Consider the following 14,473-nt stretch of genomic DNA (forward strand, 5'->3'; position numbering starts at 1 on the left):
AAATTAGGTGACCACCGAGAGATTTGAATCTGATATTATGGTACAACCTTGGGTATTGAATCATTTGAAGCCAGCATCACCCCACCAACTTTGACCGAGTGGGATCAGTTTCGGGGACCGCCGGTTCTATTCCTAGATTCTACCTTTTCCCGTTCCAGGAGCATCTTATCCCATTCATGTCGGCGGGATGATTCAGACCATGCCTCATTGCCGCAGTCAGAAATGCAACGCAAAACGTGATGCTGTGCGTGCACCACCATCGCCTCCAGCGCCAGAAAGTACTATGATAGTGTTCACAAGTACCGCCGCCAACCCAATTCAATAATCGTCTCCCCGATCCTGCTCATCGTCAACGAGAATGACCACCGTCATCGTCGCCGCATACGCCTCGCGAATCGCACACGCCATGCTGGCAGGACCAATCCAAATCCCATTAGCACTCGCTCACTCCTACCATAATGTGTAGGTAAACAACAGGGAGGGGGGGAGGAGGTTAGTAGAAAAATAACTCACCAAGTCCTCCCCAGATCCGCCACAACCGCGCTCAGCCCCCAGTGCGCACACCACGCTCTCGCCAGCACCTCATTATCCGGCACCCCAAACGCCTCGACGACCAGCACCCTCTCCTCGTCGCCGCCGCTCAGCGTACTCGGGCTCGACACGCCCGTCCCGCCTAGCGCACCAACCCCGTTGGCGGCAGGGGGGGGGCTGATAATAGGGAGCGACCGGCGACTGCCCGCGTGCCTGTCCTGCTGTGTCCCATACGCCGCCCCGTTCCAGTCCCTGACCTTGACCAGCTGGTCCGCCTTCACCGGCGTGTAGACATAGTCGAAGAACAGCGGGTGCGGTCCGTCGGAGCAGGGCCAAGCCGAGACGAAGGACACGTCGAACGTGAGACGCAGCGGCCACGAGACGCCATCGATGGCGAACTGGATGGATGCGTCGTAGTACCGCGGCGCGGAGGAGGGCCCCGAGGACGGGGAGGAGGGCGTCGGGCCCCGGTGGTGGTCGGAGCAAGGGCGGAGGCTGAGCAGCTCGATGCGCACGAGGTCGGCTAGGTAGGCGTCGTCGTCGCGGTCGGGGGCTACGAGAGAGTATTCCTTCACCGGGAAGACCTGGGTCGGCGGGCCGAGCGGGTCGGAGCGCTCGCTCATAGAGCGGATGTCTTCTTGCGTGACCCGGTTCGGCGGCCGGCGCGCCCGGATGCGGGCGATTTGGTTGCGCCCGAGGTCGACGGTGGGACGCGCAGGGCCGACCCAGCCGGCGAGAGATCGACACGTGGGCGCGAGGACTTTGCCTACGATGGAGGTCGCGGTCCAGTAGGTGTAGCTGTTGCGGTATTGGAAGCCACAGCTCGGGTGTTGGTGAGTGAGGAGGGTCAGGTCGTCCGTGGCTTTGTCAGGGTCGATGTCGATGAGCGAGTTCATCATGAGGAAGGGGAAGGTTGGGCCGGGGAGGACGAGCCCGCTGAAGAAGGCCATGGCATGCGAGCTGACCAGGTCGAGTGTCGAGTTGGCGTCGCGCCGTTTGAGCGCCGCCAGCGTTTCGGCGAGGTTCGGCCACTTCATCATCTGTGCGAAGCGCTTAAGCATTTTGACCTGCCGCCTTTTGAGTTTGTACCGCAGCTGGACCTGCTCGGCAGCTTCGCCATATTCCTCGACGCGGATATTGTCGTGCCACCTGCGCGCGAGCGCCAGATTCCATTGTATCCTCGGTGGTATCTGGGTTAGGAGCTTCTCCTTCGCTTCAGTCATGTGGTGCCTGGACTGGATTCGCAGTTCCAGTTCCAAGCTGAGGAGGAGCTGGTGGAAGAACTTATGGTAGGTCTGGTTGTTGGCCGGACTCGTGTCAAAGATGAACTTCGTGACCACCTGGTTCTTCGGGACGGTGAAATCTATCCAGTCCGGTCGCGAAAGCACCATAATCAGATCCATGATCTGTTTATCCAGCGTCTTGTGCGGACTGAGCCTCTTGTCCGGGTCGTTCAGGAGCCGCTTGTAGAGATTCCTGTACATCAAATCCTCGTCATCATCCTCCAGGCCCCTGTCCAGTTCTTTCAAACGCGCAAAGATGCCCTCAAGTCCGATCTTGCGCGGCGCCACCCCTGGATCGCGAAGGTCGATAGCGGGCGGCACCACACTCGCGAGCGACACCCAGTGGTTGAGGGTGATGGTGCCCGGGCGCTTGCCAAAGCAGAACGCGTAGCTAGGTTGCTCTAGCGTCTCCCACGGGTAGGCGGCCGGCCCTGATTCGGCTAGACGTACTGTCATGAGCTGCGTCATGGAGTCGTGTTGGTTCGCGGCGTCCGTTTCGTCACCACGATTCCCAGCAGCGGTCGCGAACAGCGCATAGTAATGGTCCGAGGCATGGGGAATTGGCCGCTTGTAACCCTTGAAGGCAGGCACGCCTCTGGAGATGAGCTGCATGGCCGGGCCCAAGTTCAGCTCTTCGCTACTCGACATGCCCGAGGGGGGCCATTCCGTCAAGGGACCGAAGTCGTAGGGTGAGCCGTGTACATCCTCGCGGCCCTTGCCCTTGACAGCGTTCGAGTCGGTCCGCCTCGGCCTACGGCGGCGCGGCGGAACCTCTCCCGGTCCGTCAGGTCTTCCCCTGTGGTCGGTCACATCACCTTCGCTTACTCTCCTCAACGGGTTCTTCGCCTGTGGGTTAGTCAGCTATTTCATGTATGCGAGGACCGCGCGCATATCATACCAGTTTCCCGCCCTTGGCTGCTAGACTCTTGCTGCGCAGCAGGTTCCAGAAGCCCTTTTTCTTCGGCTCGTCCGCCATCCTTGAGGCAAACACTAGCCCAGTCACGAGTCCCGTGTCGGATCTTGGTATTGAGGAGTTTCGCAATTAGGCGTGCCCAACACCCGCATGTGGGTATGTATCCCTGGGGTTTTGTTTTCAATGTGTGGAGCGTCTGCGAGGCTGAGCTGCAGCAGACACGCGTGTCATGGCAAGCGTCTACCCATACACCGAGGACCATGCACAAGAGTGCGAGTTAGGTGATAGGCAGCTAAAGGTACTTCTCGAAACCTTCATCAGTTGCTGGGCCCGTCAAGCCAAATCTGAACACTGCACTGAAGATGGGACAAGTCTGACGAGGAGGTTAGGTGGTTTAACAGCTGGAATTCGTAAGTTGGTGATAGGTGTCCGAGGGAGAACCGGGTTGAGGCGACGAGATCTTATTCCTTCGAGAAGGCACAGGTTTGGATGAAACAGGAAGCATGCGCAGATATCCGCCTGATCTGGCACGGTTGTGCAGCCACACCTGAGATTGCATGCCGGGGGTGTCTCCGATGCTAAGGAACCTGAGCCCAATCAACGGCACTCAGCCCAGCTGCGTTGACACGGCTTCCGCTCCGCCTTACATGTCTAACCAAAACCTCACCACTGGTACGGCGTCGAAATGCCAGTTCGTTTTGCGCGGGGAAGAGCCCAAGAGCATTAAGTTCCGCCTTGCCCATCGTGGGTGGAGACAAGCAGACAAGGCAAAAGCGGTCAATAACCTGGAATACCTGTCAGTGGCTCAAAAAGTGCCCCGCCATTTAGTGAGATGGAACGCCTACACTCGACACTACCTCCGTACCTCAAAAAGCATCTTCGTTCGAAGGGAACCGATGTCGAACAGTTCCAACTAAGGTAGCTTGCTTCCTTTCTTACTGTCCTCATACCGTCCCTGAGTACTGTGTACCTATGTATACTGTGTAGACCCAGGCATGCCAGGGTCACTGTCGAGTTCCCGTCGCCCTTGGCGCGTGCCGCGTGGGTATTAGTGGGTGGGGCCTTCAAGTTGGCGTGGGCTCACCGCCCCAGTGCGCGTGGGCAGAAACCAGAAAATTTCCCCAGCACAGGTAAGGCGCTGCAGAGAAAGAACAGCCACCTACCTTAGTTACCTTACATCCGACGTGTAGGAACAATTATACACAATGGCGCCAGAGCTTCGCAAGAGGAAGGCAAAGCGTTAGTAACAAACTCCACTGGATTTCAGGCGTTACAAAGGGAATTGACCATTATTTAGCTGCTGTCGCAGGGCCCGAGGCCGTCACCAAGAAGGCAAAAGTGGCAAAGGCCACGCCAAAGGTTGAAAAGCGCAAAGGTTGGTCTAAACCTTCGAGTTGGGAATATTCTGTGCCGCATTAACAGATGCTCTCGCTACAGCTCCCGAGGATGCATCCCCAGTTGCCGTCAAAAAGCAGAAGTCGTTCAAGGATGTCGCTGCCAACAAGAAGGCCGCTGCCGCGTTGGAAGACAAGGCCGCTCCTAAGAAGTCAGCACTGAAGAAGGAAAAGCAGTCGCCAAATGCCAAGGCCGCCTCCCAAAAATCCAAGAAGGTTGCGGAGCCGGAGAAGCAGCAAACTGAGGAGACCCAGTCTGATATGGTGGAAGAGGAGGTTGACGACGACACCACGGCGCTCGTTGAGGCTCTCGACAGCAGTGATGAAGAGGAGCCGGCGAACCAGGTCAGCACGTACAAGGAGGGCCAAGATGTGGGGAAAATTCCCAAGGCGAAGAAGTCGACGAAGCCCTCCGGCGGCAGCGAGAAGCCGGGCGTCATGTACCTGGCAAGGATTCCCCACGGTTTCTACGAGCACGAACTGCGGTCCTACTTTGGCCAATTTGGTGAGATTACAAGGCTCAGGGTTGTGCGGAACAAGAAGACCGGCGCGAGCAAACACCGGGCGTTCATCGAGTTTGCTGACGCCGAGGTGGCCGATATTGCCGCCCGCACAATGGACAAGTACCTCTTGTTCGGCCATATCCTCACCGCTAAAGTCGTCCCGCCAAGCCAGGTACACCCGAACCTGTTCAAGGGCGCCAACCGGCGTTTCAAGGTGGTCCCTTGGAACAAGATGGCCGGGAGGCAGCTCGAGCGGCCTCTTTCCGAGTCACAGTGGCAAGTCAAAATCTCCAAGGAGGAGCAACGGCGGGCTGCGAGGGCGGAGAAGCTGAAGGCAATGGGCTACGAGTTTGAGCCTCCCCAGCTCAAGGCTGCCGAGGCAAAGCCGATGCTGGAGAACGGTACAGACGAGGCTCCGAAGGCGATCGAGGCTGCGCCTGCTGCCGAGGAAACCGAGCCGAAGGAAGAGCAGCAAGCTGCCGCGCCGGAAGCGGTGGAGGCTAAGGAAGAGGCAACCCCTCAGAAAAAGAAGGGCAAGAAAGGCAAGAAGACGAAGTCATGAGAGGGATCACAGTCTCGAAGCTGCCATTCGATACCCACTGTTCTGCAGCGTGCAGAGCCTACAAATGCAGCGTACTGCGTATTGTTGAAATGTACGCACCAAGCGAACCTGACAGACTCTTGGAATAGTAGAGCTCGCGCCCAGAGAGTTGTCAGGATTATAAAGCGCGAAACAGCTAATTTACTTCTGCCCGCTTGTGAAAAAGCCAGCGGTTTGCCAGTTGCAATGGCAGATCCATTATCAAAAATTGGGCGAAGATGTGTTGTGAAGGGGAAAATTCAAAACTGGACCAAGAAATCGAAGTTTAAATTGCTTGGCTGGTCCGTGGCCTACTCTGATTATGTAATCCTTTGATTTTTTGCAGATCGTCATGGTGCATTTGGTTGCTCGCTCGGGTCGCCAGGAATGATGTTGGCGTTCCGAAACCAGACAGTTGGTGGGCTGCTACGTGCTTGTACAGCTGTAAACAGCAACTGACAGATAGATTACTGTAGACCACTACCAATCTCCTGGAGCCGCCGATACTAAAGCTGCAAAGGCGTGGCGGCTGAGTGAGTGGATGGCCTCAGGCACATGCCGCACAGTACTCCGTACATGTACATCATTTACTGGCAATTCAAAGCATGTGTCTTCCACCTACCCCAGAACAGCGGTAATCAAGCCTCGTTTCCTTAGTGTATTTGGAATTCTGCTGCCGGAAGGCAGCACACTGGAAGACTATCTCGACCATTTCTCAACAATCTTGCGACAGAAACTCGGCGAAACAAGAGCGACAGTTTGACGCCGGGAATACGAGACGCAGGAACTTGGTCCGGGATGTTAGTGAGTGGGCGCGGGAGTGTCCGTCCATCCAACTTTGTGAATCCGTTGTGCTACGGAGGCACTCTCACGAACAACATCGAGACAAGACAGGCGGCCCGCCCGTTCGTTATCCTATGAACCATTCGTGTCCTCACCAGCCACGACGCCCGCAACAGCACCGCCAGATTGCCTCCGAACTATGTCTTCTTCCGCCGCGCCCACCAATTCCGTCCAATCAGCAAGCATAGGTACGTCTCAAAGTGGGCTTTGAGGGGGCATTCACAGGCACAAGGGGCAGGCGCAAGGCGGTCCAGGCCACATCACCACCCTTGGCTTCCTCGTTATGTGCATTTGCGCTAATGGGAAATGATGCGTCGCGGTAATGAGCAGGCCCCGCCGTCGTCCCCAACAGCAGAAAGAAGGGAAATAAGAAAAGAAAGAGCAACAAGAACGGCCCTGCTGGCGGCAACCACACCAACGGTGCCTCTGGTGTGCAAAACCCCCCTGTGCCTGAGACGGACATCAACGGAGAAGACGATGGCGCTGAGGGCGCTCCGGAAGAGGAAGTGTCAGAAGAGTTAGATGCACGGGACCTGGTATGCTTGGCCATCTCATAACTCGCCCGCGTTGTTCTTCCTTGAGTCCACATTTGTCTCTTTGCAAGTTGTTTTCAGTTTCATGGTTCTGACTTCCACGATGTACATAGAACGCACCAGCTCCGCCACCAGGCCAAGACGCCGCGTCAGAGAAGCCGGGAGCAGGACCGGGCGGTCCCGACACAGAAGAAGCGGATACGGAGGCGGAGGAGGGCCCGCCAGCGGCTGCCGCGAACCATTCGAAGCCTGCCGTCAACGGCCATGCTGGCGCAAACGGATACTCACCAGCCAAGATCATATCAGGGGCGGCGAGCGCCAAGTTAGAAGCCATGGCAGAAGACCATGAGGCCCTGCGGCTCGAGGTGGAACAGCTGCGGAAGCAGCTCGAGAGCATACAGGAGGCCCACGCGCAGGAGATCACACAATTGCGGGCCGACTTGGATGAGAGCGAGGCGGCCAAGGAGCACGCCGAAACACAGTATCAAACATTGCTAGGCCGCGTCGAGAAGATCAAGGAGACCCTCGGTGACCGTCTGAAGCGGGACAAGGCTGAGCTGGAGGAAGCCAAGGACCGCGTTGAGGAGCTTGAGGTGCAGAACGAAGAGCTGCAACGGACGGTGGCCGCGCGCGAGGAGGAGGCCGATCGCTTGAAGAATGAAGTGCAGGAGCAAGGGCGCGAGCTGGCCAGCTTGCGCAGCAGGAGCAACCTGTCGCAACAGAACTGGCTGAAGGAGAAGGAGGACATAGCACGGCAGGTGCAGCACCTCAAGAGCGAGCTGGAGTCGACGACTGCCGCCATGGGCGAGTGGGAAGTGATTGCCATGGAGGAGCGCTCGTTGCGTGAGAGCCTGGCGGATAAAGTGTCTGACCTGGAAGAGCAGGTGAGCAGCGCTCGTGAGGCGTACGAGAGGGCGGATTCCGACCGGGATGCCCAGTCGCAAGCCGTCGACCGTCTCCAGCGGGCACTGCAGGAGCTCCAGGAGACGCGGAAGAAAGAGCTGCGTGAGATGGTCGAGTCGACGGAGGAACAGGTGCAGGCGCTTAAGAAGCGCGCGGAGGAGGCGGACGCCAGGGCAGCGGCCGCCGAAACGGCCAAGACAGCACTGTCAACAGAGCTCGAACGGACGGCGCCATTCGAGAAGGAGGTGAAGGAAAAGAACTTGCTGATCGGCAAGCTACGGCATGAAGCGATCGTGCTGAACGATCATCTTACAAAGGCCCTCAAATACATCAAGAAGACAAAGCCCGAAGAGACAATTGACAAGTAAGCCGCCATTATCCTGAGCTACGGCCACGACAGCTACTGACCCCGCTCCAGACAACTCGTGACGAACCACCTTCTCCAGTTCCTCTCCCTTGACCGCTCCGACCCCAAGCGATTCCAGATCCTCCAAGTCATGGCCAACCTGCTGAGTTGGAACGACGAGCAGCGCGAGAAGGCGGGTCTCGCAAGGCCAGGCACCTCCTCGACGAGCGGCAACACCCTCCGGCTGCCGACTTCCCCGTTCCACCGGACGCCAAGCTCACCCGCACTCAACAGCGACTTCTTTTCTGAGCCAACGCCGCTGTCAACGACCAGTGGGAAAGAATCGCTTGCGGACCTGTGGGCTAGCTTTCTGGAGCAGAGCGTCGATGAGGCCGCGGGCGGGCCATCTAGAAAGGATAGCATGTCCAGTGTCGCGACTGGAGGGGGCAGGCCTGATACCAGGGGCCATACCTAACTAGAGTTAATGTGATACCCAGGACCGGGGACGTGTATGATGGGGCTACTGTGAGTACAAGGGTAAAGGTGTTATGTTACCCTTGGAATCTGCCCATTACTGTATCTAAACAGCGAAAGAAATCGCGGCGGCGTTTGTGAGCAGCGGGTTGTTTGGCTAGAATAAACACACTGTTAAGCGGTCGACACGCTCTACAAAGCAGGGATACTGAGACAAACAATGACGGTTTCCAAATTGAGCATGTTTCTAGAGATATGGACGGCCATGTCTAGACACAAGTAATCAAGAATCTGTCAGCCCACAACCTCCTCTCCCACAGCAGTCCCTGTGGCTCCCTTCGCAGGCGCCATCAATACCGCTTTTGCATATGCCTCAGCATCCCTCTCTATCCCGCCGATGTCGATCCTATTCTGCAGCGCATCATTCACCCCCTCAACAACCTCCCTCTCCTCCATCATTTCCCTCATCAGCCGCACCTCATGTGCCCAGTACGCATTACTCCGGCCCCTCAACTCCTCGTCCCTCAGCACCGTGTTCTTAACCACCCCGGCAGCATTGACCTTCCCTTTCGTGCCCGCCAGCGCACGCACCACACCCTCCACCCGCTCGGCAGCACTCGGCGGCGTCACAAACGCCCGCTGCGTCCCGCCCAGATACAGCATCAGCGCGAGCCCGGCATCCAGGCACGCCAGCGCCACATACCGCGTCGCGCGCACCGTCCAGAAGAAGTGATCCAGCTCCGGCAGCCTCAGCGCCTTCGCATTCGCGTTGTAGTTGTACGTCGCGACGAGATACACATCCACGAAGGCGATCGCGACCGCGGCCAGCGTGGCGGGCGTGCGCCAGCCCACGGCGCCCCGGTCGCCGCGCGTCAGCAGCGCCGACGTCGCCAGCGCAATCACCACCAGGTTGAACAGGTGCGGCGCGGCCAGGTCCGGAAGCGCGTAGTACAGGTAGGAGCGCGGGTCGTCGGAGGCGCAGAAGGGGCAGGTCGCCAGCACGTCCGGGCCGAACTGGAGGTAGAGCAGGCGTGACTCGAGCGAGGCGAACTTGGCGCGCAAGGCGAGGTCCTGCGGCGTGAGGCGGTTCTGCGGGCGGAGGGTGGCCAGCCGCGTGAAGAGCACGTCGGCGGGGATCTGCAGGCGGGACTGTGTTGCGCGGAAGACGTTCTCGGGCGAGAGGATGGGGAGGGTGCGCAGGAGGAAGACGGCGGATACGGTGAGTAGGATGCCGAGGGAGCGGTAGAGATGTGATGGGAGGGGTCGGACTTTGAGCCCGTGGATTTGCGGCGCCGCGCGGACGGTGCGGTAGTAGCCTATTGCTTTGGGGAGGAGGAGCGGACCGAAGAAGATGAGGAGGGACTTGATGCTGACGATGTCCGTTAGATACGAAGCTTAGGTGACTGTATTGCCAGTTGGGAAAAAGAACTTACGTCCCCCACGGTATCGCCATTCTCATGTGTTGTTGCTGCCTCCAGGGCGGCTCCTCTGTTGAAGATCAGAATAGGAGCTCGTCGACGCCCAAAGGCGCAATTTGGTAGACGAGGCTGAAAGCTCGCAGGGATGGATATTGGGACTCTGTGGGGCTTTAGAAAGCGGGGCCCACCCAGGCTCCAGTCGCTTGTCAGCCTCGTGGTAGGCTAACAATATAAATTTTGCACCGAAGTTTTATCAACGCTTCACTTTCAACATTCTGCACCTCTCAAACATATGACAATCTACGACACCAATGCTAGCCACACTCATGTACAACTGTTTTTCAGCCATATATCGCACGAATACAACATCACAATTCCAGCACCCACTTCGCGTTCTGTGACTTGCCGTTTCGACACCATTGGCACTATCGAAGCTTTGGCGGCCCTCTCCATGGTCGATCGAAGTCAATGTGTTGCCTAGAGCGAGCCCAAGTACTCTGCCAAGAGTCATCTCACGTCGTGTTGCAATATTCCAGCTCCGGCCATGAAGAATCTTTTGCGTCAAATGGATGAGAGACATTATTTTCTAATCGGCGTGCCCCAGCGTATTCACAGGTCCTTCTTGTCCTCGCTGCTTCCAGCTACTGCCCCGGCCGCTGGGACCGGTTGCTTCTGCTTCTCCCTCCGTGACTGCCTGTTCGCCGCGACGAGCCCCATGATCCCCGTTATCGCCTCTACTATGAGCGTCAGGATCCCCGTGCAAGCCCACTGCCAGACCACAATGCTGACGCTGCCGAGCGGCGCCCGTGGGAAGGAGGCAAACCACTCGACGTAGTAGGGAAACCATCCGTAGGGCAGCCAGAACATGGGCTCACGGCCGTACCACATCGGGAGGAGCCACTGTACGCCGCGGGTGGAAACTAGACGAGCGGCCGTGAGGTAGCGGTCGAATGTTGCTCGAGTGGCTTCGAGACCGGACTCTGTGAGGTCTACAGTTAGCATCGAGACTTGCTCCAGGAAGCAGCAGCGTTCCTCACTCTTCTTCTCCAGCTCGTCCAGTAGCTTGTCATGCTGCCGCCGCAGCTTTGCCCACTTGGCGAATTCGTCCTGGCTGCTGGTCGCATTCAAATCATGCCGGACAGCCAAGTACTCCTTCTGCTTCTTGCGCTGATCGGCGAACTCGCGGGCGAGTGGTGTCGGGAGGGAGATGTAAAGGCGCCATAGCTGTCACGAGGCGCCCTGTCAGTATCCGGCCCAGCAAGCGCGTGCAGCCGAGGAATTGCGCACCAAGCTGTTGATCGTCGTTGCGCCAAACGTGTTCACAAGCTGTACGAGTAGCTCGACGACGAAGATGACAACCAGGAGAGAAGGCATTTTTTGGCTTCACAGAGAGACTAGGAGATGGTGCGGATCGACGGGAGCGGTTGAACGACAGAGGGACGTCGATGTCATGGCCTGTCTCGTTGGGTCGCCAACAGCTCCTCTCCCTCCACACAGTCTGTTTGAACTCGGCGATGACGGAACTGCCAGCTCACACCACCTGGCGGCGTGGTTTTGCCAATCACTCACTCAGAACCCGCGGGTAAGAAACAGGATGCTCTAACTAGGGTTAGGGCTCAACGCGTGCTTTTGATTACTTCGCCTGGAGTTGAGGAGCTGTCCAGGCCCGTCCTTGACCTGCAACACGGTCAACACCACCCTTGGCTTGTACGGATTACAGCATTGTACCACTATTCCGTCTCCTGAGGCACATTTGGCCACGCTGTTTGGCCTCTCTACTAATTGACACGTCTTTGACAGACAATCATTTTATCATGTCGAGGGCCTTGGATCCAGACACCGCTGCGTTTCTAAGAGCAGGTGATCCTTTGGCGGCTTACCAGACGATATCTAAGGTGCTGATCTCGCCAAAAGATGGTCTGCTCGAAATCGAGGTTTTGGGCAAAACCCATTTCCTTGAGGAAGGGCAGTATGTCCTCCAGGATGGATCTGCGGTCGCTATTTCCAAGCTGGGTCTTGTCCAAGCTTTCATGGTCGCCAGGCAGTTTCTCAAGGGCCATCTTGACGGCACTCTGCCACGGCCAGATACTGATGTCCTTGCCATGACGGCGGTTATCCTACTTTTCGACCCTGAATACCTCACGGCCGCCAACACTAGGAAGCGCCTCCTTCAAGCACAGATATCCAGCGGCAGCGATGTACGCGCAAGACTGGAGACGGAGAAGCGCTTCGTTGACAGCCTCCTGACAAGCAGGTTACACCGGCACACGAAGTCGCCTACCCTATGGAGTCACCGCCGCTGGCTTGTCCACATGTTTGTTTTGCTTGGGCTGCCGGTGGACGTGCTTGGGGATATCAGGGACGTCGTATTTGTCGCTGGGGAAAGGCACCCAAGGAATTACTACGCCTGGTGTCATGCGCGGTTCCTGATGGGATTGAAAAGGGGCATCAGCCACCCGAGTATCTCGGCCGCCGTGCAGGCCTGGTGTTTCCAACATCATACCGATATCTCCGGGTGGTCCTTCCTCTCCTTCCTCCTGCATCAAGAGAGCGGCACAAATATTGAAGTTGGATGCACGACGTTCACAAACGTTCTGAATCTGGCCAGTTCGCTTCGGCTGGCTAATGAGTCCCTCTGGGTCTTCCTACGGACCCTCGCCGCTTCGCGGCTTGTTGGTGACGAGCAGTGCGCGCAACTACGCGCTGTCCAAGCAGCTATCCTGGAGACCGTGGCAACACCGGCAGATCAGGCGGTACTACGAGCCGCCGTCGACTGGTGCGAGGCATACCGGCGGCGCAGTGGGCCGCCTCTTGCAGATGGTCAATTGCGCGGGAAATGAGATGGCAAGCAACAAACAAACGCCAGTATCTGATCCTTAAGTCGTGGACTCCGATCATGATTCCCTCTTCCGGATCAACCTCGTCTTGTCATGCAGGTACCGGCGTTGGCCTGCTTCATTGGGCTGTGCACAGCCAACATAACATCCTGAAGCATGTTGGCGTAGCCTGCAGGCCCAACTCAGGTGCTCGGCGGGAACGGCTCAAACTCAGACTGCAGATGAGCACATTTGCTCCCTGAGATATGAGCTGTGTAACATAACGCTCCAACATCTTGCCATATGTCAGGGTTCGGGAACGTCCGGAATATCCATTGCATGGGACAAAGCCGATCTCGAATCTGACTGTAACGACCTGCATGGGAGCCGTGGTCTCACTATAACATACAGCAGGCAGCGACGTTGCTTGATACTGTCGCCTACCCCTGACACTGATTCGACTGCTAGGGAGTGTTGCCTTGGGGAGAGACCAGATGGGCGAACGTTGGGGTTCTGAGCACGCAACACACTGTAGCCGGTTCCGAGCATAGTTAAATTCTATGAACATCTGTCATGCGAAGTGGTTTGACAGAAGGCTAGAGGGCATCACGAAAAGCATCTTTCTTATTGCTCTGCACGCTGAGGCACGCAACGGTCCACGCCAAGTTCTCAGTAATGACGATGTCCGAGACAATGGCAGCATCCTTGTGCCTCAGCCACTTATCCAACTGAGTAAATCAGGGGGTTGTGGCATGTTCTTCCTTTTTCGCCTCTCGATCGTTGAATGTCTAGCAGAATTGTGAGCAGCAAAGGCGCTTGCTTGTTTTGCAGCATGTCGCCGTGTGGCATTGCACTGAAAACAACTTTGAAAGCGAAACCGATTGGCCGATTTGGGACGGTCGCAACTCGGGTTTTGGGCCCGCCGACAGGGACCAGGGGGTATTAGTTATCTGGGGCTAGATTAGCGCTGAACCCCACGTTCCATGCCATCCAGGACGAGCGCCAGCTCTGGTGGGCCACCTACCTCTCAACTTGCATGTCAATGAGCGCCCATACTGCAGGTTCGGGGATGCAAGGAAGCCTCGATATCATTTCCATACTCGCATGTCCATATCATTAGGAATGAGATACTCGCAGTTGTTGACTGTGTGGATGAATTTGTGAACTTCATGGGATATGACACAATCTCAGCATCTTGTGGGACCTGAGGTACTGCAGAGTTGGGCGCGGTCAATTGATATGGAGAGCCCACGGAGGCCGAGACCAACGACCGGGCCTGTCTTGACAGCCACCCAATCAAGACGAGGTCCCATATTAGACCATGGACTTTTGACAGGCAATCAGCAGATCATCGATTTCAGGATCCGTGATGCGGTTTGCAGTCGGATTTGCTTGCTCACGGAATTGAACTCCCCACGGGTCTCAGTGCTATGTTTCTCGAGTTCCTTCTTGATGAGGTCGCCCCAGCAGTGCATCAAGGACGATCGGCGTTGAGCGGAGTCACAGCGGAATTGAAGGGTTGATTGTCTCTGAACAAAAGCTCCGTCTCTCCGCACTTCAAACAGATCTGCCATGTAAGCCACTGCGTTACGCAGCTTGAAGACGCCATCCGACCAATTGAAGGAGTCCGATGCCCGTCGCTCAGCGTCTGGCCTAATGCTCCATTGCGTCTCTAACGGGAAGGAATCCTCGGGACTTTGATAGTTTGCTACCTTTTGACTCCGCAGTTGCACTGCTGTGGAGCATGTATCTCGCCAACGGCCTGCCACAAGCTCCACCCCCGTGCATGTCAACCTCACTCTCACCTTGGCAAGCTTCTGCACCTCCACGATTCTCGGCTCTATTCAGATCCACACCCATCCGATGTTTCCTCAACTCACCCCTTTCCCTCTTCTTCACTACCACCTCACCTTCACCCGACCTCGCCCCCTCCTCT

At 57.0% G+C, this 14,473-nt stretch overlaps 6 protein-coding genes across 6 annotated transcripts; 3 read left to right on the plus strand and 3 right to left on the minus strand.

The window, feature by feature from the left end:
- Nucleotides 1-509: 509 nt before the first annotated feature.
- On the minus strand, nucleotides 510-2,790 carry B0T15DRAFT_400285 (uncharacterized protein; the record flags this gene model as incomplete). The annotated part of the gene is made up of 2 exons (XM_062865050.1): nucleotides 510-2,654; nucleotides 2,713-2,790. The coding sequence occupies 2 exons, from the start codon at nucleotides 2,788-2,790 to the stop codon at nucleotides 510-512; spliced, it is 2,223 nt and encodes a 740-aa protein (XP_062720349.1).
- A 684-nt stretch (nucleotides 2,791-3,474) lies between these two features.
- B0T15DRAFT_536962 (uncharacterized protein) lies at nucleotides 3,475-5,572 on the plus strand. The gene is made up of 4 exons (XM_062869584.1): nucleotides 3,475-3,857; nucleotides 3,918-3,966; nucleotides 4,025-4,102; nucleotides 4,165-5,572. The coding sequence occupies exons 2-4, from the start codon at nucleotides 3,933-3,935 to the stop codon at nucleotides 5,184-5,186; spliced, it is 1,134 nt and encodes a 377-aa protein (XP_062720350.1). The 5' UTR covers nucleotides 3,475-3,857; nucleotides 3,918-3,932; the 3' UTR covers nucleotides 5,187-5,572.
- A 614-nt stretch (nucleotides 5,573-6,186) lies between these two features.
- On the plus strand, nucleotides 6,187-8,544 carry B0T15DRAFT_558388 (uncharacterized protein; the record flags this gene model as incomplete). The annotated part of the gene is made up of 4 exons (XM_062870469.1): nucleotides 6,187-6,247; nucleotides 6,378-6,583; nucleotides 6,694-7,847; nucleotides 7,902-8,544. The coding sequence occupies 4 exons, from the start codon at nucleotides 6,187-6,189 to the stop codon at nucleotides 8,302-8,304; spliced, it is 1,824 nt and encodes a 607-aa protein (XP_062720351.1). The 3' UTR covers nucleotides 8,305-8,544.
- Nucleotides 8,526-9,838, minus strand: B0T15DRAFT_536969 (uncharacterized protein). Its single transcript, XM_062869585.1, has 2 exons — nucleotides 9,737-9,838; nucleotides 8,526-9,672 (listed from the first exon to the last, which is right to left on the minus strand). The coding sequence occupies exons 1-2, from the start codon at nucleotides 9,760-9,762 to the stop codon at nucleotides 8,598-8,600; spliced, it is 1,101 nt and encodes a 366-aa protein (XP_062720352.1). The 5' UTR covers nucleotides 9,763-9,838; the 3' UTR covers nucleotides 8,526-8,597.
- Nucleotides 9,839-9,979: 141 nt separating this feature from the next.
- Nucleotides 9,980-11,262, minus strand: B0T15DRAFT_536971 (CHD5-like protein-domain-containing protein). Its single transcript, XM_062869586.1, has 3 exons — nucleotides 11,009-11,262; nucleotides 10,759-10,945; nucleotides 9,980-10,701 (listed from the first exon to the last, which is right to left on the minus strand). Exons 1-3 carry the CDS (start codon nucleotides 11,093-11,095, stop codon nucleotides 10,331-10,333), a joined length of 645 nt encoding a protein of 214 aa, XP_062720353.1. The 5' UTR covers nucleotides 11,096-11,262; the 3' UTR covers nucleotides 9,980-10,330.
- Nucleotides 11,263-11,404: 142 nt separating this feature from the next.
- B0T15DRAFT_246337 (uncharacterized protein) lies at nucleotides 11,405-12,618 on the plus strand. Its single transcript, XM_062863128.1, has one exon. The coding sequence runs from the start codon at nucleotides 11,536-11,538 to the stop codon at nucleotides 12,559-12,561; it is 1,026 nt and encodes a 341-aa protein (XP_062720354.1). The 5' UTR covers nucleotides 11,405-11,535; the 3' UTR covers nucleotides 12,562-12,618.
- Nucleotides 12,619-14,473: the final 1,855 nt, after the last annotated feature.

The sequence above is a fragment of the Chaetomium strumarium genome (assembly GCF_033439665.1).
Source record: "Chaetomium strumarium strain CBS 333.67 chromosome Unknown B0T15scaffold_5, whole genome shotgun sequence".
Taxonomy (NCBI): Eukaryota; Fungi; Ascomycota; class Sordariomycetes; order Sordariales; family Chaetomiaceae; genus Chaetomium; species Chaetomium strumarium.

Coding starts and splice junctions, on each gene's coding strand:
- B0T15DRAFT_536969 (XM_062869585.1), bottom strand. CDS start 9,762: ATGAGAATGGCGATACCGTGGGGGAC. Junction 9,673..9,736: donor ATGGCGATACCGTGGGGGAC/GTAAGTTCTTTT, acceptor GGACATCGTCAG/CATCAAGTCCCTCCTCATCT.
- B0T15DRAFT_536971 (XM_062869586.1), bottom strand. CDS start 11,095: ATGCCTTCTCTCCTGGTTGTCATCTTCGTCGTCGAGCTACTCGTACAG. Junction 10,946..11,008: donor CAACGACGATCAACAGCTTG/GTGCGCAATTCC, acceptor GCCTCGTGACAG/CTATGGCGCCTTTACATCTC. Junction 10,702..10,758: donor GGACGAGCTGGAGAAGAAGA/GTGAGGAACGCT, acceptor TAGACCTCACAG/AGTCCGGTCTCGAAGCCACT.
- B0T15DRAFT_536962 (XM_062869584.1), top strand. CDS start 3,933: ATGGCGCCAGAGCTTCGCAAGAGGAAGGCAAAGC. Junction 3,967..4,024: donor TCGCAAGAGGAAGGCAAAGC/GTTAGTAACAAA, acceptor ACCATTATTTAG/CTGCTGTCGCAGGGCCCGAG. Junction 4,103..4,164: donor AAAGGTTGAAAAGCGCAAAG/GTTGGTCTAAAC, acceptor CTCTCGCTACAG/CTCCCGAGGATGCATCCCCA.
- B0T15DRAFT_246337 (XM_062863128.1), top strand. CDS start 11,536: ATGTCGAGGGCCTTGGATCCAGACACCGCTGCGTTTCTAAGAGCAGGT.